Source organism: Lates calcarifer, linkage group LG19, assembly GCF_001640805.2.
Source record: "Lates calcarifer isolate ASB-BC8 linkage group LG19, TLL_Latcal_v3, whole genome shotgun sequence".
NCBI lineage: Eukaryota > Metazoa > Chordata > Actinopteri > Centropomidae > Lates > Lates calcarifer.
The window spans coordinates 4,186,195-4,205,603 of NC_066851.1; the positions used below are offsets into that span (position 1 = coordinate 4,186,195).

Here is a 19,409-nt window from a genome sequence, read left to right on the forward strand (position 1 = left end):
ACTTTGCATAATGCACTTGCAAAGGCTGATAAACGACACTATAGCCTACTGCTGTATTTAAGCTTTTTTTTTTTTTTTTACTTCTCTTTCTGTTTTTATTTTGTTTTATTTCACTTGCAACATCGTTTATTTAAGATAAAAGAAAGACAGAAAGAAAAAGAAAAGAGCGACCAAATGCCACAGAAAATATCCACACCAAGATGAAAACAAATTAGAAAGAGCGAGCAGCCTCTAAAGAATAATGCACTTAGCCAAAAAGAATCATTAAATATTTACAGTGATAAATTTGGCTCACCCTCAGCACTGGTGACACATTACACGTCAAAGTTTACGTGTATTCTACATTACAGCCTGTTAGTGAGCATGATGTGCCAGCCATGTGATCTATCGTCCTGTTAGAGGCTGCGTCCCGCCCTGAGCTGGACTCAGAGACACCACACCGCTGCACCGACCTCTGAACACTCCGACCTGAGCGAAGCAGGCAGGAGCAGCACATGGCCAGGTAAGCTGCTCTCATCATTTCCTCCAGTTTCTGTGTCCGTGACGAGACGTCGAGCAGGAAATGTTAGTTTCTTGCTGAGCACTTGCTCTGTCCGCAGGTTTAGATTATTTAGAGTTATTTTAAACAGCGTAAAAGTGTTTGTTTTTTGTTTGGTTTTTTTTTTTTTCATTTCAGTGTTTCACTGTTAACGACTCATCGATTCCTTGTAACAACTTTTGTGGCTGTAGAAACGTGTCAAATCTGACCTTGGCTCGCCATTTACTGCAATTCGAAACGCTGCCAGTAATACAATACAAGTGAGACAGAGCTACTCGTTTTAGAGCTACAAGCAGGACAGACGGCAGGTATTGTTGACAAATACCAGCTCAGCGTTAGTAGGTAAATATTGGCCGCATTAGTTATCATAGCTTTACTGGAAATATACAGTGTGATTGTATTCACACTAGTTTTACTTTCTGAACCACTTCATGAGGCAGTTGTTCACGTATTAAGGCTTAGGTTAATTTCTGTTGCATTTGTAAAATATTTTACTGATCTTATTAATTATGTTCATTCATTGCAAGCAAATACATTCAGAATGCATGCAGGCATACTGTAGAATACTGTCATGATGTGTAACATAACCTGCAGACAAATAGATACTGTAACTGTATTTTCTTAACATCAGATGGAAACATTTTATCTCCAGATCGTACATTTAAAAAAGCACAGCAGGTGATGTTGTTATTTAACCATTCCATTACAGGGTGTCACAGAAACCTAGATGTTACTTGATACTAGATGGCACTGATGTAATGCTCTTCAGTGTGATAGAATGACATACAAGAAAGTGTGACCTGTACTAATTTCTGTGCGTTTCTGTGCAGGCAGCAAAGCCTCTGAGATTTAAACAGGATAACTGAACAGCGTCTCACAGCTGCTCCATCATGGTGTATGGACAGATCTTTCATCAGCGCAGCTCTGATGACTGCTTTATTAACGTCAACGTTGGAGGTTTCAAGCAACGAATGGAGCACACCGTTCTGAGACGATTCCCACAGACACGTCTTGGCCGTCTTCTATGTTGCAGCTCTAAGGAAGCGATCCTGGAGCTCTGTGATGACTTCAGTCCCTCTGATATGGAGTACTATTTTGATCGGAATCCTCGTTTTTTCTGTTATGTTCTCAACTTTTACTTTACAGGTAAAATCCACCTTGCAGACGGATTATGTGTAGTTTCATTCTTACAAGAGATTGAGTACTGGGGAATCAAAGAGCGTCATCTGGATTTATGCTGCAGCGACAAATTCTGTGAACTGATGGAGCTGGCTGAGGATAAGTGCTGTGATCAGAGGAGTGATGAAGTGCAGCTCAGCTCGGTCTCGTCTATTGAGGAGCTGTCAGCTTTGGAGGAGAACATAGAAATGTTTGAAGGTTCCTGGTGTGCAGATGTCCGCAGGAATATTTGGATTCGACTTGAGAATCCAGGTTACTCCACTTCAGCCAAAGCAATGGCTATAGCCTCCCTCAGTGTGGTTCTTGTCTCCATTGTAGCCATGTGTATTCACAGCATGTCAGACTTCCATCAGGTGGACGTCAATGAAAAAAAGATCGAAAATCCAGTGTTGACCTTCCTTGAGAACCTCTGTGTCCTGTTCTTCTCTGCAGAGTTCATTCTCCGTTTGGCTGCTGCACCGTCAGCAAAGAAGTTCTTGTGCAGCCCTCTCAATATTATTGATTTAATGTCAGTTATGCCTTTTTATGTCACTATATTCTATGACATAATGGATGAGGGTGAAAGCACAGAGCTGGAGAATGTAGGTAAAGTGGTTCAGATCTTGCGGTTGATGCGAGTGTTTCGCATCCTAAAACTTGCTCGCCATTCTGCTGGCCTTCGCTCTCTCGGTGCCACACTGCGACATAGCTCTCATGAGGTTGGGCAGCTAGTACTTTTCTTGTCTGTGGGGATTTCCATGTTCTCTGCTCTTATTTACTTTGTAGAAAAAGAATCTCAAGAGTCAGGGTTACAGACGATCCCTATTGCCTGGTGGTGGGCCACGATTAGCATGACTACAGTGGGCTACGGGGACACCTTCCCTGTTACATTTGGTGGGAAGCTGATAGCAACCCTGTGCATCATCAGTGGACTGCTGATTGTAGCTCTGCCCATTACTAACATCTTCAACAAGTTCTCCAAGTTCTACGCCAGGCAAAGATACATAGATCTCAGACGAAGCAAAAGCTGAACCTTCTCAAGCAAGTGTCCCAAAAAGTCTTGCAGTATGCAATACTGAATTTGTAAGTCCACAAACTCATTCATCACTTATAACTCAGGAGAAGGTGTATTAACAGACACATGAACTTCAAGTGGCAATGGACAACTTTCCCCCCCTAGTATTTCCAAGTGTTATTAATGTTGGTGTCACTGCAGAGGAATATAGGAAGTTTCACAACCTCTTGCTTTAGAAAGGTCACTGCCAAGACATGTGTTACTTGTCAAGATTATCAAATGGACAATGAATCATCTGTTTGTTTCTGGCTGCTAGCGTTAGCAGCATGGCTACCACTATCAGCCCAGCTGCTGTCCAAAGCAAGAAACAACCAGAGGAATTCCATTTGAACTAGAAACACTGATCTCAGTGCTATGATAAAGGCAGAGTATAACAGCCACTTGTACTGATAGATAAGTAACAAGACTGTCAGTTTTGAACCTTCTCAAGCACTGGAGCTCTCTCTGTAGTCAGACTGGCCATATGGACCTACCAAATCCCTGTGGGCCAGTAGATGGTAAAAAATCATAAAGTCAGTCTCAGAGGATGTTTCCACAGTCACTCCATTTTTCTTCCACTGACAGCCATTTCCCTTACCTGGGGAAACCTACTGATAGCTACCAAGGAAGACAAAAAGCACTGTCCTCTTTCTGTTTTGGTTGCATAGTGGCAGGCGTACTTTATTTGTGCCATAATTTGAGCCTTAATTTTTCCAAAAAAATTCATGCCAGGTGGCAGACAGAGTTGCATAGTGAAAGCAAGGCTTATGGGGAACCAATCTAAAATTTGATAGTGTCATTATTTTTTATTACTTTTTTGTGCAATCCACATTTACTTCATGATGATAAGTTAAAACAAAAAAGGTTGTCCATTGCCACACTGAATATCAATGATCAAGCAAGTAAGTGAGTGTGTTTTGTCCAACCAACAGTCCAAATACCAAAGATGTTCAATTTACTAGTGTAAAACTAACACTAAGACAACCAGCACATTTTCGCATTTGAGGAGGTGGAGCCAGAAAGTGCTGAAAGTGAGACAGATAATGTTAAATGTTAAAACATATAGTAACAGTTTCACAAGTAAAGAAGAGTATTCCAACAGCACCCTGACTCAGTAAAGCCAGTTACATAGCAATATCTATTCCTATGAAATAATAATAGATTTAAACTAAAACTAAACTGTAGAGTGCAATGACACAAAAGTTAATTGATTATCAGAAATTTTACCCAGTTATTTTCTTTCAGTTGTCTGTTAATTCATGAACTGATGAGCATTGTGTAAGTTTGACAGTAAAAGACTAGCCAGTTTTATATATATATATATATATATATATATATATATATATATATATATATATATATATATATATATATATATATATGTATGTATGAATGTATGTATGTATATATTGTATGACACAGCATTCTGTAGTTATTAATGTCCTTTGTCTAAGCCTGTCTCCATTCTTACCATGCAGTCCTCATCTGTTATTGATCCATGAGTCTTGATGTGTTGTCTCTGTTGTATTTTGTTTCAAACAGCTTTTAATTGCTCAATGACAGGCCTCTTGCTGTTTGCTGGTTCATCAGTATAATGAGTTCATTGCAAATGTTCCTGGGTCAACAACAGTTAAAATCAATACAAATCCTTAAAAGGTGCTGAATTCACAATTCATCCTATGATGAGGATTAATAGTCTTTAAACAGAGGAGAATAAAGCTAACAATAAAGTTATTGTTTGTGTGTTTGTGTTTTTTAATTACTATTAGCAGGATTTTTATGTCTGATTGAGTTGTTTACAAGTTATATTTCACATCTCTGTTGAATCTATATATGAGTAAACAATCATGCTGAGGTTGGATATTCTTGCTCTTGCCGCAGTCACCTTCATCAACAGTATCTATGCGTTTATCTGTGTTGTCTCCTCCATAGATAAGAATGTGCCAGTGAAATCAGACCAAATATCCCAACTGTCCTCTGAAGGATGCTAATACTATAGACATATGTATCTCAACTCAGTTTATTTGAATATAAATCTCTTGGTGATCTTACGTCAGATTGGCCTTACTGGCAGCTGATGCCTACAACATAGTACTTTGCAGCCATCAGCTCAGGGAATTGTTAAGTAGCTTGGCTTCAACCCTTAACATCTACATTAGCGCTCAGGGGTATGGTCACCTTTAATGCCTGGGTCCCTCCTCCTGTTTCCATCCTTTATGCTCAAAGTCACACAGCATTGCACTCTGATTTAGTTCATTGCTTTAGTCTTTATAAGTGAAAGTCACTGTCAGCAATATCTGTGGTCATCTCAGTGCTGAAGGACAGTCAGGTAGTTTCTACACAGGAACAATGAGATTCTATCTGTGCTGCTGAAGTACTGCAATGTGTCAGCATATATCACCTTTTGTGAGGATTTGGTAATCTCCTGGAAACTAGTTTCCATTTATTCAATTAATCACCCCTGGGTCTCTGCCTGTCAAAAACATTTATCCAGCGAAATATCAGTTTTAACTAAGGGTGTGTGAGTCTGTACAGGGAACTACAGAAGCAAGTTAAGCTGGCATTTAGCTGGCTAAGTGTACATACAAGGACAAAGCAGAAAACATGCTCAGTACTGGTCACTCACGCCCCGCATGGGAGGTTGTCTATCTATGATGGGTATTCATCAATGACAAGCCTGACCTTGACCTTTGTAATAGACTGAACACTTTTTAAAATAATATTCCGTCACTGTACCTGTGCCAAAAAACAATGTTCCAAAGTCACTCAGTAACTATAGGCTTGTTACACTCACCTCTCCTGTTATGAAATCACTTGAGAAGATTGTGAAGGATGCACGTAGGAAAATTTGGACCTGCTCCATTTTGCTGAGGAGTCAAGCATGCTGAGGGGTGTTGCCGATACAACAGGCAGCCTATTAAAAATCATTCTGGCATGCCTTGAGGGTGCAAAGACTTTTTTGTGACCAGTTTTTATTGACCTCTCCTCAGCTTTTAACTGTATCCGGCCAAGGCCAGAGAGCATCCACAACATTGATCCTGGCCAGATATGTTGGCCGATGGATGTCTTAACTGCTAGGTCGTAATGTGTGAAGGTTAATGATGTCTTATCAGAAGTTTTTTCTTTTTTCTTTTTTCCTCCACCTAATTGCCCTAGGGAAGCATCCGCATCCGCTTCCCTCTCTTATTTGTGTTGTACATTAAGGAGTGCCAAAGCCAATATTGGAGGCAGCAAATCATCAAGTTTGCCAACAATTCGGTGATTGTGTCTCTGGTCAGCAGTGATGACCCTGATCATGGCCCTGTACTGGCAGAATTCACATCAACTGGACATCAATGTGTCTAAAACTAAAGAGTTGACAGCAGATTTCAGGAAAAATCTCCTGTAATGATTAATGATCAGACTGTTGAGTTTAAAATCTTTGCACTGCACTTGATGACAAGCTGAGCCTCGGGCTTTAGATGGATGCTGTGTGATGCTGCAGAAATACATAAGTAAGCATCATATGCTTGTTACTGTCTCGTGTCATCATTCTATCCTTATATGCCTTTAATTTCCTTTTACTCTGGATCTTAACTGACTCTTCTATAACTCATCCTCTGACCAACTGACCGCCTCCCTTCTTGGTAACATAGTTCGTTGCAATTAATGGCCCTATTGCATTTGGATATGTGTTCTCTAGATGCTGTAATCTGCTGACTAATAGCCTTGGCCTACTTTTCTTCTGAAAGTTATAAAAAAGCATTGAGACCATTTTTATCTATTACATATGTAACTGAAAACACTTCAGTGTTTCAGTTTTCTAAAGGTAGGATATCACATGGCACCTAAGAATACATTTTGCTGCCTCATCTTGAGTGCTCCAGCAGCAAATAATAGCTGCTACACAGCATTTAACTGACTATCAAATCAGACTTGAGCCACATATCTCAATATCACCATGTTTAATGTTAATTAGTACTGTTGTCAGGCTTTTACAGTTTTATTAGTTTCACAGTGGCTTCACAAGAAATCAATTTCCTTTTAATTACTCTTGCGGGGTTATCAGCTGCTCTGCTTACTCAGCACATACATGTTCACTCACTGTGAACGCGTTGTGATCTAATGGAGGCTGTGTTCTTGAAATGCAGTTCTAATAGTAAAGGGGAAAAAGTCTGTACTCTCTGTTGTTGACACATCACCTGAAAAAGAAAGGGGCCAAGAAAAAAAAAAATAAAGGTCACAAATATGTTCATTAATATTAAATTCACTGTGAGCTGTAATCAGATCTCAGGGCAGAAATCGATTTAATCCAAGCACACAAGAGTGACAGGAAAGGAAAGGGAGAGAACGGAGAAATCAGTACAATCAGGTTATATCAGTTGTTGCATGTGGTCAGCATTCGGTTTGGCTTGATTTTTTCAGCTGTAAGTGTGTGTGTGCATCATAGAATATTTCCATAAGGTGATAAATAACAACAAGTGCATAGTTCAGTCTATAACATGCTCTTGGTTGTCACAGCTGACTTTGAAAACCAAGCAAATACATTTGTAATGATTAAATTACACAATGTCTCTGTGCCAACCATCTGACTCAGCTCAAACAGGCACAAAGATCCCAGATAGTGTCTGATTTCAAGAAAAGTGCCCATTCTAGGATTTCAGCTATTGATATCTGAACGGTGCTGATCCACAAATACAGTCATATTAGACATTTTATGACATTTAAAATGATTAAACAGTGTCAGTATGTTGCTGGACACGGGCAACTGAGCACAGCTACACTGTGGTGTCCTAGAGGTTGGGATCAAATTTTCTGTATCACATGAAAACTGATTTGTGTTTGTGTGTGTGTATGTGTCATCGAGAAGGATGAAAAAGAAGTAGAATGAAACTGACATCCACATGACTTAGAAACACTGATAAGAAAAAGGAGGCCGATGCAAGCATTAATAATCATTCTAAAACTAGGCATATACAACATGGCAACAGCACGAGTAAACATGTTGAAGGAGACAGAGAATGAGGAGAAGCTCAGGTTCATTTTTACACAGCAGGGTAGCGGTACAGGTCATAACCGTATTCAGCAGCTGTGTTCAGCACTTGCTGTCTAACTTCAGAAGAAGCTACTTTCAGTGATGTGATTGATTTAGAGGAATAACACTCACTTGTTGACCTGTCTTCGTAGTATCAGATTGCAAGTTGCTGTTGCTGAGATTTGTAAAAAATGTAAAAACTGCTCTGGAGGTCCTGCTCTGGAGGTCCTGGTCTGCTGCTTAGCTTCCTATACAAGTGATGAAAGACACCACATTAATCACCTCACAGCTTTATTACTACTGAATCCAAACTTATTTCTGATTTGTAAAAAATCTCAGCAACAGCCTTTACATTATGTATGCTGATGAAGACCGATTAATTGATTAATTGATTAATATCACTATGGCAAGAAATAACCAACAGATTCCAACCAACTCTATCTATACTATAGTTTATGAGCAGGTGATATGATTTAATATATGGCTAAATCTGGCTACTGTGAAGTTAATAATAATAATGACAAATGTAGAGACTAAAAATGTGAAGAAATTAAATAAATAGCCTACTATAATGACTGGTATGTGTCAGCCATACTACATTCATGATGTCAGCGCGTCTTTTTTATTTTATTAACTTCTTTTTATTTGTGTGTGTGTGTGTGTGTGTGTGTGTGTTAGAACGTCAGACGCAAAGAGTCAGGATTCTGTGGTTGCTATGGATCGCATATATAAATCCAACCATCTAATCATCGTCATCATTTCACTCCTGTACTCAGAGAGATACTGGCACAGAGCGAACTGAACTTTTTGGAAAGTGACTTTGCAAGCGAGGATCTACAACAACCACCAAGAAAAAGACTAAGAACCCGAGAGGACTGACCCCACCAACGCCTCACCATGGGAAAGGTAAAAATAATAATCTTTTAAAATCATTTTAATGTCTTTTTTTGTTTTGTTTTGTTTTGTTTTAAATAGTTGCCCCATCTGTTTTTTTTTCTTTTTTTTTGGACGATTAGCTTGTCAGGTAGCTAAACTAACTTGTCAGCTAGCTTAATTAGCTTGCTAGTTAGAATATTAGCCTGAGAATTAAAAGTTCCAACTCATGAATTTAAAAATAAACTACTTGTTGATATTTAATTTTATACATATAAGACGAACGTATTAATTTAAAATAATGTGGAAGTCTTTTGAGGCATTTTTGAAGGTGGAAAGCTTGAATTCACACATTTAATACAAGTTGCTAAAATTGCAGTGACCGTAATTTTTTAGTGACCATAATTTTTTTAAACCAAAACAACCTTGTAAAATAAGTACCTGGATGAATCAAACCGATAGTGTTTATTTATTTAAACATAGTTTAAATAAATAAACACTATCATGTATAAACTGCACAATCATGTATTTTACGTAGGTTTACATCTTCAGAACTTAAAATAATATGATTAACACTTGGGATCTGAATCGACTCATCAGCCCTTGTCATTTTAATGTAATATCACACCTTGTTTTAATTGGAAAAAAATCAAATAAGTGATAGAAAGGAAATTCCTCTGCAAAGTTTGAAAACAATGAACAGTTTTATCCAGCAGCAACATTAAACATTTGTTTTTTTTTAAATGAAAATAACATGAAGTGGAAAAGCAGAGCTTGATGTTTGTGTATTTTTTTTCTGTGATTCTGGGAAATGTAACTGAGGCAGTCTGTCCACCACAGAAATAACTTCTGGAGTACTGTGAACGTTTTTTTATGATTTTAGTTTATTTTCTTTTAACTATTCTACCTCGATGATCTGTTCACTTCAACACCAAACACAGTTTACAGCATTAGTCTGAAATCAGTTCAGTTGAACAAGTTTGATTTTATTCCTTCCTGTTTTACCTCTCTTTAACAGAAAAAGAACAAGAGGAAGAGGGAGGAGAAGGAGAGCGACCCTGGATGCTTTCAGGAGCCTCTGTCAAAGACTTCCCGCAGCAGCGCTGCTCAGCAGGAGAGGAGCTCCAGCCCCCAGCCCTCCACCTCTGGTTCACAGTGGTTCCCTGTCGAGCCAGAGAGGAGCTCCAGCCCCCTGCCATCCACCTCTGGTTCACAGGTGTTCCCTGTCGAGCCAGAGAGGAGCCTCAGCCCCCTGCCATCCACCTCTGGTCTACAGCAGGAGGTGAGTAGTCCACCGGACACACTCTGATTAAATGTACACACACAGGCAACTGACTTCTGTGGAGGTTTCCTACACTAAGTCTTAGAAATACATCTTAAAAAATTACTAACTAAAGAATCCTGTTAGACATTGTGAGAACATAGCATTAAATAGTAAAAGACTAATGTGGATGGACTTTTTTCATCAAGAAAATATGATTTGACTTGTGAATAGTCTTGGTCTTTCTGTTGGCAGAATGACCTCCAAAATGACCTTTTGTCGTTTGACTTGTTCCTTCCTTCCTTTCCTCAAACAGCAGAACTTTGCTTGGCCAGAGAGGAGCCCAGCCCCCAGCCCTCCACCTCTGGTTCACAGCAGGAGGTGAGTAGTCCACTGGACACACTCTGATTAAATGTACACACACAGGCAGCTGCCTTCTGAGGAGGTTTCCTACAGTAAATCTTAAAAATGCATCTTAAAAAATGACTAACTGAAGAATCCTGTTAGACATTGTGAGAGCATGGCATTAAACAGTAAAAGGTTAATGTGGATGGATTTTTTCTCGTCTCATTTTTCTCATTTGACTTGTTCCCTCCTTCCTTTCCTCAAACAGCTGAACGTTGTCCGGCCAGAGAGGAGCCCCAGCCCCCAGCCGTCCACCTCTGGCCAACAACGTAGAGAGCAGGAGGATGCAGAGGAGGAGGTGAGTAATCCACCCTAAAAACTCTGCTGAAATGTACACACACAGAGAACTGGCTTCTGTGGTGCCCTGTACTCATTTTTCATAATACAGAAATTTCCATCTTAAGAATACCATCAGGTATTTTAAGAGCACAGTGCTCAATAAGTCACATGAATGGTGTTAGTTGTCGTCGTCTTTTTCCTACTGAACTGAGTTGACTTGTTTCTTCCTAACAGGATGAGGAGGGGATGAGGAGGAGACGGAGGAATGAGCGAATACAAGCAGTCATGAACTCCACTGCGAGATTAGTGTTCATCTTCCGGCTGGCTGTGATGCTCAACCCTTCTTTTGGGCTCACTGATTCGCCGTACAGGCCGGAGCTGTGAGCTCCCTCTTAGGTAAGGGGCCATCAGGTAAAGTATACTTAGTGGCAATTCCACCGCCACACACACATTTTTTAGTCTTTGTATTCCACTGTTTTTTAATCCTTTTGAAAAAAAGCAAAAAAAAAAATCTTTAGAACATAAGTAATTATTAGTTGTATATATACGTAAGTAGTGATAAGTTTAAGATATAGTTGTGATAAGTTAAGACATAGGTGTGTAAGTTTTGATAAGTTTAGTGTTTAAGTTAGGATGTAGATATAGTATAAGTCAGAAAGTGTGGAAGATTACCAACTTTATTTTTCCTCCACACTTTCTCTTTAGAGTTAAAAACTGTTTTAAGAATTGTAAAGAAGGAAAAGCTTTAAGAGGGTCTTCAGGAAATGTTCCATTCAAATCCATTTCTAAAGCTGTGTTTTAGTTTCCATAATGATTCAAGAACACAAGACAAAATATACTTCCATAATCATAATTTATAATGTCTATCTGTTTACATGTCAGTTCACAAACTGATGAGAAATTTAAACAAATTGTAAGAATTGATAAAGCAGTTTTATATTGTTATTGGTTTATTATATTATATGGAACATTTCCTGAGGGTTAGGGTTAGGGTGGGTTGACCCTCTTAAAGCTTTTTCTTCTCTTACTCCTGTTGCTCTTAATTATTGTTTCATTTTATTCTAAGTTTCCTTCAAAAAAAAAACAAAAAAAAAAAACAAAAAAAAAACATTTTTACATCCCTTGTAATTCATCTAAAACACATAAAAAGTTAAGGATATCTATTAGTAATGATAAGTCCTCTATCTTTATCTATATACTTTATATGATATAAATAAAGTGTAAAAGATGGAAAAAGCTTTAAGAGGGTCTTTTAGCAATGTTCCATTCAAATACTTTAATAATTAGTATTAATGCAGTTAACCCAGTGTCATTATTATCATATATTATATATCTGATTGATTTCACACACCTAAGTGTTTGAAGTGATTAATTTCCAGGATCTATACAACACTGTTAGTTTGTTACACCAGTGTGTGAACAACAGGAAGTAGATATTTGGATGGAACATTTCCAGTGGGTTTAGGGTTAGGGAGGATTAGACCCTCTTAAAGCTCTTTCCTTTGTAACATGAAAACTTTGTTTTGAGAAGGATCCACTATACAGAAGAATATTATCAACATATAGATATTTACATATAGATAAGTATTGATAAGTTTAGTGTTTAAGTTAGGATGTAGATATAGTAGAAGTCAGAAAGTGTGGAAGATTACCAACTTTATTTTTCCTCCACACTTTCTCTTTAGAGTTAAAAACTGTTTTAAGAATTGTAAAAGAAGGAAAAGCTTTAAGAGGGTCTTCAGGAAATGTTCCATTCAAATCCATTTCTAAAGCTGTGTTTTAGTTTCCATAATGATTCAAGAACACAAGACAAAATATACTTCCATAATCATAATTTATAATGTCTATCTGTTTACATGTCAGTTCACAAACTGATGAGAAATTTAAACAAATTGTAAGAATTGATAAAGCAGTTTTATATTGTTATTATTGGTTTATTATATTATATGGAACATTTCCTGAGGGTTAGGGTTAGGGTGGGTTGACCCTCTTAAAGCTTTTTCTTCTCTTACTCCTGTTGCTCTTAATTATTGTTTCATTTTATAAGTTTCCTTCAAAAAAAAAAAAAAAAACAAAAAAAAAAAAAAAAAAAAAAAACATTTTTACATCCCTTGTAATTCATCTAAAACACATAAAAAGTTAAGGATATCTATTAGTAATGATAAGTCCTCTATCTTTATCTATATACTTTATATGATATAAATAAGTGTAAAAGATGGAAAAAGCTTTAAGAGGGTCTTTTGGCAATGTTCCATTCAAATACTTTAATAATTAGTATTAATGCAGTTAACCCAGTGTCATTATTATCATATATTATATATCTGATTGATTTCACACACCTAAGTGTTTGAAGTGATTAATTTCCAGGATCTATACAACACTGTTAGTTTGTTACACCAGTGTGTGAACAACAGGAAGTAGATATTTGGATGGAACATTTCCAGTGGGTTTAGGGTTAGGGAGGATTAGACCCTCTTAAAGCTCTTTCCTTTTGTAACATGAAAACTTTGTTTTGAGAAGGATCCACTATACAGAAGAATATTATCACATATAGATATTTACATATAGATAAGTATTGATAAGTTTAGTGTTTAAGTTAGGATGTAGATATAGTAGAAGTCAGAAAGTGTGGAAGATTACCAACTTTATTTTTCCTCCACACTTTCTCTTTAGAGTTAAAAACTGTTTTAAGAATTGTAAAGAAGGAAAAGCTTTAAGAGGGTCTTCAGGAAATGTTCCATTCAAATCCATTTCTAAAGCTGTGTTTTAGTTTCTATAATGATTCAAGAACACAAGACAAAATATACTTCCATAATCATAATTTATAATGTCTATCTGTTTACATGTCAGTTCACAAACTGATGAGAAATTTAAACAAATTGTAAGAATTGATAAAGCAGTTTTATATTGTTATTATTGGTTTATTATATTATATGGAACATTTCCTGAGGGTTAGGGTTAGGGTGGGTTGACCCTCTTAAAGCTTTTCTTCTCTTACTCCTGTTGCTCTTAATTATTGTTTCATTTTATTCTTAGTTTCCTTCAAAAAAAAAAAAAAAAAAAAAAAAAAAACATTTTTTACCATCCCTTGTAATTCACCTAAAACACATAAAAAGTTAAGGATATCTATTAGTAATGATAAGTCCTCTATCTTATCTATATACTTTATATGATATAAATAAAGTGTAAAAGATGGAAAAAGCTTTAAGAGGGTCTTTTGGCAATGTTCCATTCAAATACTTTAATAATTAGTATTAATGCAGTTAACCCAGTGTCATTATTCATATATTATATATCTGATTGATTTCTTGAGTGTTTGAAGTGATTAATTTCCAGGATCTATACAACACTGTTACTTTGTTACACCAGTGTGTGAACAACAGGAAGGTAGATATTTGGATGGAACATTTCCAGAGGGTTAGGGTTAGGGAGGGTTAGACCCTCCTCACCACCTTTTCATCTGCTACCTCAAAGTGCTGAGTTAGTTTGTCATTAGCAGTTGCACTGACTCACCGTCTCACCAATTAAAATGACACTGATGCTATTTGATTCAAATTCTGTGAGTAACTTGATGACCAGCAGAAATGAAATGTGACTGTTTCCCTGAGCTGCTGGTAATTGTCAGGCCTCCACGTATAAGGCTGTAAGTGATGAGGAGCAGGTGGTCAGGTTTAGGAGGTTTCCTTCCACAGGAATTAGTCTCTCTGAAGCTGGAACAGTCCAGCTCCAAGACAGAAGAAATGATCTCTATCACAAGGTAAAACTGTTCCCTTCAAGTCCAGTTATAGCAAACACTTTGTGGCTGGTGTATATGAATTTGGTGTTGCAGCTGGATTTGTCTTGCAGATTTAGAAGAGTCGGCTCCAGCACAGAGAGCAGATGTCTCTGTTTGGAGGAACACAGAGCTGTGTGTGGATTTCATTTTGCAAAGGTACGGACATATTTGTTTGACTGACATGATGTTCAAATAATGGTACTGTGATGAATTCTCATTCTCTGTATTTTATTATTCAGTAGTTTAGGAGTGGTGAATACATTCATTGATTCTAGCTTCTATTGGTTTTAATTTTACCTGAAACTAATTTTGAATTGTTGTTCTAAAAACAGTAACTCCAGTTTTACTCTATATTATTTTCTTAGTGAGACTCGGAGCGACACACGGTGGTGCTGCATATCAAACCTTCAGGTGTCAGGTCAGGTCAGTACCATCACTGGCCTGTGGCAACACCTGCTGCCTCACAACCAGCAGCGTGTGATCTCTGCTGTTCAGCATCAGGACAGGCTGACTACAGGGAGGTCTCCAACAAACAAACCAGTTCATCAGCTGAGCCTCAGCAGTTCACAACAGTATCCACACAGCCAGGACAAGAACACAGCATACTTTTCTAATTCAGACACTTTGCTTCTGTTACTGACTCATTATAATGAGTTCACCACAGGAGAGTCAACAGATGATTTTCATCAAATGTCAAATGTTTGTCCTTAAATCATCTTAAATAATAAAATGTATCTGTCATATTAAAATACACCTTTGTGTTATGTTCTATATTTATATTTTACAGTTTCAGATACAGTGATATGAATACATGAATACAGATGGGATTAAACTTTCTCTGGGTCCCATACTTTCATATAATGTCCTAGAAATTAATTAAATGTGTAAATTCTTTGGAAAGTACTCAGATTTTTTGAAAACTTTTTCTAATTGTTGGAAATATTTTCATTTGGTTATGGCAAGTTAAATTGTTATAGTATAACTTAGAGTCAGTCAGCTGAACATACAAAAATGAAAAACAAAAAACTCCTGTTGACAAAAAACTTTGTCAACAGGAGTACATACAATCACCTATATAGAGAAACATTTGGAATGAAATAAAACTGATCTACATTTTGTGAAGAGAAAATTGAGGAATGTTGATAAAACATTTGTTGAGAAGTGACAGAACAGACTTTCCACACTGTATCTTTAGCAGGAATTTAAAGTAAGTTATTCCAGTCATTATTCAGGTGATAAACAGTGACAGTTCAGTCTGTCCTTTAGACTTTAGTTTTAGTTGACATTGTGTGTTTCAGCCCTATTTAGGTTTAGAGCTATTGTTTAAAGCACAGTTCAGTACAGAAAGCTGCAATTAAATCTCCATGTGCAAAATTAACTGAATTGTGTTTAGGGATTCAGAATCAGTATTGCTTTTATTGTCATTGTAGGTGCATACAACAAAATTAGAATATCCACCCTGTGGTGCAAACATAAAAACACAGTACACTGACTAAAACCTGAGACACAGAATATGAGCAGCCAGATGATAAACTTTGAATAATTAATAGAATGAATAAAGTAAAAACAATAGCACATCACTAGTTAAAGTGTAGGTACATAGCAGCATGGGTGGGTGTGTTTTTTCTTGTTTACTGTACAAATTGGTTGGGGAAACTCCCTGATTCTGAAGGTGTGTGTCTTAAGTCAACCTGAAATGCCTGCCAGAGGGCAACAGTTCAAAGAGGCGATAGCCAGGTGAGTAGCATGTTGTGTTTCCTCCTGAAGTCCAGTATTAACTCCTTTGTCTTTGTGGTGTTCAGTGTAAGGTTATTCACTGAGAACCACTCTGACAGTCTCTGAATCTCATCAGTGTACACTGACTCATCTCCCCTGTGATGAGCCGGACGATGACTGTGTCATCAGCACAGCACACAACCTTGGGGTGCACCTGTGGTTTATGTGATGGAGGAGGAGAGGTGGGGGCCAGTTTTGACAGGAAGTCTTTGATGTGCAGGAGCGGATGGAGAGGCCTAAATCTTGTAGTTTGCTGACAAGAATGTCCAGGATGATTGTACTGAATGCGGAGCTACAGTTAACATAGAGCATCCTCACGTAGCTCTCTCTGTGTTCAAGCTGGTTCAGTGTAGTGTGAGTTGCAATAGCATCTTCACTGGGTCTATAAGCAAACTGATGTGGGTTGAAGGTGGGAGGGAGGCTAGTTGTCATGTAATGCAGGACTAGTTTCTCGAAGCACTTAATCACTGAAATCAAATTGTTGTATAATCATTCAGCTCTACACTGTGCTTCAGTTCATGCAATCTCTTCATCAAGAGAGAACATACAGCAACAGGAAGAGCTACCTGGGAAGATGTTCCCATTGTGGCACACCTGTCTTTGCACTTTTTGTTGTAGCTCTCCACTTAATTCTGTAGCACTGCAAACATGGTTGGACCACTCAGAGTGCCATTAACTCAGTTGATATGGGTTTTACTTACATAATGCAGAAAATTGTAACTCCATTCACTGAAGACATTATTCTATTTCACTGCATTGTTCCAAATATGACCACGTTGCCCAGTGTGATGCACACCTTTGCACACAGGGCAGGTTGGGGAAAATCTCCCTGTTGGCTGTTCATATTCCATTTGGAGGTTGTGTTTAAGTACCACCAGAGCAGATGTGGGGATGTGGCCAGTTTCAAATACTGTAGCTCCTTCAGGACTACTGCCTTTCCCCCAACATCTCAGTGGTGGATGGCATCTGCAACATACAGGTGGTGATTGTTTACTGTCCATGCCTTAAATAGAAAGTCAGACATACATGGGTCTTTGGTCCTACAACACAGATCAATATCAATAGTATGTCTGTAAAACAATGCAATTATGAGTAAGTGGATCAGTAAACTCACTTACTCTTTTCCCCACCAGTACTCTGTAGCGTCAGAAGCAGTTTAGCTTGACGGCAGGTGTTCTTCAATGTTCTGCTGCTGCTTGCAGCTTTCACATTCACCCTAATAGTTCTAAGTTGCCTGAGCCTCAAGTATATACATGTATATGCACATATAACCCATCTACAGCAGTATGGGCTAAAGGAAAAATGGTCACCAGTAAGTTGCTTTAAGAAATTCTGATATCACAATACAACTTACCTTGAATAACACACAATGCCCCAACCTTGGCCGGGTAACATCTACCCTCCACATCACCCCTAACTTCAACAGCTTCACCCGCTCCTTGGCCTGTATCACTGTGTGAACATCCACTCACACAGTGGCATCAAAATTAGTGGTCACCCAATGAAGCCATCTCTTCATACCGGCAGACATGATATTTAAACTGATTTGGTAGCTAACCCTACAAGCAGGAAACAGACTCCCATTAATTAAAATCCACTCACACACAGTAACTTAAGAGATATCGTTTTGCCACTTTATTTTTCTAACTTAAAACCGCAGCGATTTAACACGAACAGATTAACTATCTCAGCTCCGAGTAATTGTTTTATAGAAGTGGGCGTGGTCTGATCTAAACTGGGTTGGATAAAACTTTTATGATGAAACTAATTTTCCGCGTGCCCACAGTCAGACCCGAGGGATGACCGTGAGTGGGATGCGTGCGTTGACTTGTGTCGTGTTTTGTGAGTTATGCCTCATTTAAATTATTATTTGAAATCGAAGCCTGTGAGCTGCATTGCAAAGAGTAAATGCTATGGTGTTAAACGTTTGTCAAAAGTTAGTCTGTTAATTCAGCTAGCGAGTCAGAGATTTGTGTTGCGTCACTCGGTGCGAGTCCTACCTCCACTCAGCGCGTTTTATCAAAGTGTAAAAGATATTCAAGTCTTGTCTTAGAGGGAAGATTGTCATAGCGATGTTATTGACGATGCCTGTCACGTGCAGACACTAAGTATGTGGACCACGTATCAACAATACATTAGCATTTAAAGTGTTCTCTATCCATGTAGCCGATCTCTATTTCATTCATACTACGTTAATATTTCATTTGTCTTTGTGATTTGATGTTTTCACTGAGTTGTTTAACAGCGTTCACTCATAGGCGTGCTAGGAGTAGCATACATGTAGCGGCTTACCTTCCTGCTCTAACAGCGCACATGCTGGCAGAGCGACAGGAGGAGGGTGGAAGGGGAATACCAATGGATAACTACCTCGACTACACCCCGCAGTTGTTGACAAATTCGAAGTAAACTCCTCTAAACTTATTTATTACCTGATAACGCCTGTGATTTAGCGGGAGCAGAGAATGGAAGTTACAACATTCAGCAAAGGAGATGGAGTTTATAGCTGTGTGCTGGTATTCCTAAACATTCTGTGTGAGTTGGTGGTGGAGTCCTCTGTGTATTAAGGCGCCTTTCTAGTGTAGAGAAATACAGAAATGACACGTGCCCTCCTGAAACCAGATTATTTGAGCAGCAGCGTTAGAAAGAGCCACCTGTACTCTGTGTATCAGCACTGCCAGTTTAATAGTAATATTCTGTGAAATAATTGTATTATTACCGTCTATCATCTCATAACCAGATCTTGGCTCTGGTGATGTATTTATCTTTTTTTCCTCCCTAGTGTGCTCTCAACCTTACAGTGCACAAAACATCACCTGCACTGTCACTCAGGACGCAGAGCAAACTACTTACAGAGTTCAACATGTTGAGGGTTTTAACAGCACTGATGAGTACTCGTGGACCAATGCAAATGGCACACATGTAAGTGAAATAAACCACTTCTCTAACACAATTTGTCTCAGTGAGAGAAACACAATACTGTACTGTTATTATTATTATCATTATTACATGATAATGTTACAGTAGGTCAGCATGTGCCATATAGTAGGATACACCAGAAGGGAGTGCAGCCATTGTTGATGTTATTGATGTTATCTACTGTGAAAAGGCAGATCAGCTGGTAAAACGTAAAACAGTACATCACTCCTATGTCCATTTGTAGTTTGAGCTACAAATGTTTGAGCTTATTTTGACAGGCATTACTTTGCATCCACATGTGCCTGGGTGTTTTTATTATATTGGGTTGTGTAATGGACTGACTTTTTTTTCTTCTGTATG

The 19,409-nt window shown here is 38.1% G+C and overlaps 2 protein-coding genes across 2 annotated transcripts; both read left to right on the top strand.

The window, feature by feature from the left end:
• The first annotated feature begins 1,387 nt into the window (after positions 1-1,387).
• On the top strand, positions 1,388-2,870 carry LOC108896091 (potassium voltage-gated channel subfamily S member 3-like). Its single transcript, XM_018695088.2, has one exon. It carries the CDS (start codon positions 1,429-1,431, stop codon positions 2,725-2,727), a length of 1,299 nt encoding a protein of 432 aa, XP_018550604.1. The 5' UTR covers positions 1,388-1,428; the 3' UTR covers positions 2,728-2,870.
• A 5,585-nt stretch (positions 2,871-8,455) lies between these two features.
• On the top strand, positions 8,456-11,660 carry LOC127143639 (uncharacterized). The gene is made up of 5 exons (XM_051078338.1): positions 8,456-8,670; positions 9,656-9,919; positions 10,154-10,279; positions 10,512-10,601; positions 10,817-11,660. The coding sequence occupies exons 1-5, from the start codon at positions 8,662-8,664 to the stop codon at positions 10,964-10,966; spliced, it is 639 nt and encodes a 212-aa protein (XP_050934295.1). The 5' UTR covers positions 8,456-8,661; the 3' UTR covers positions 10,967-11,660.
• Positions 11,661-19,409: the final 7,749 nt, after the last annotated feature.

Excerpts from the sequence above, each read along its gene's own strand:
- LOC127143639 (XM_051078338.1), top strand. Across the intron at positions 10,280-10,511 it reads CCTCTGGTTCACAGCAGGAG|CTGAACGTTGTCCGGCCAGA; the intron begins GTGAGTAGTCCA and ends TTCCTCAAACAG. Across the intron at positions 10,602-10,816 it reads AGGAGGATGCAGAGGAGGAG|GATGAGGAGGGGATGAGGAG; the intron begins GTGAGTAATCCA and ends TCTTCCTAACAG.
- LOC108896091 (XM_018695088.2), top strand. The coding sequence starts at position 1,429 with ATGGTGTATGGACAGATCTTTCATCAGCGCAGCTCTGATGACTGCTTT.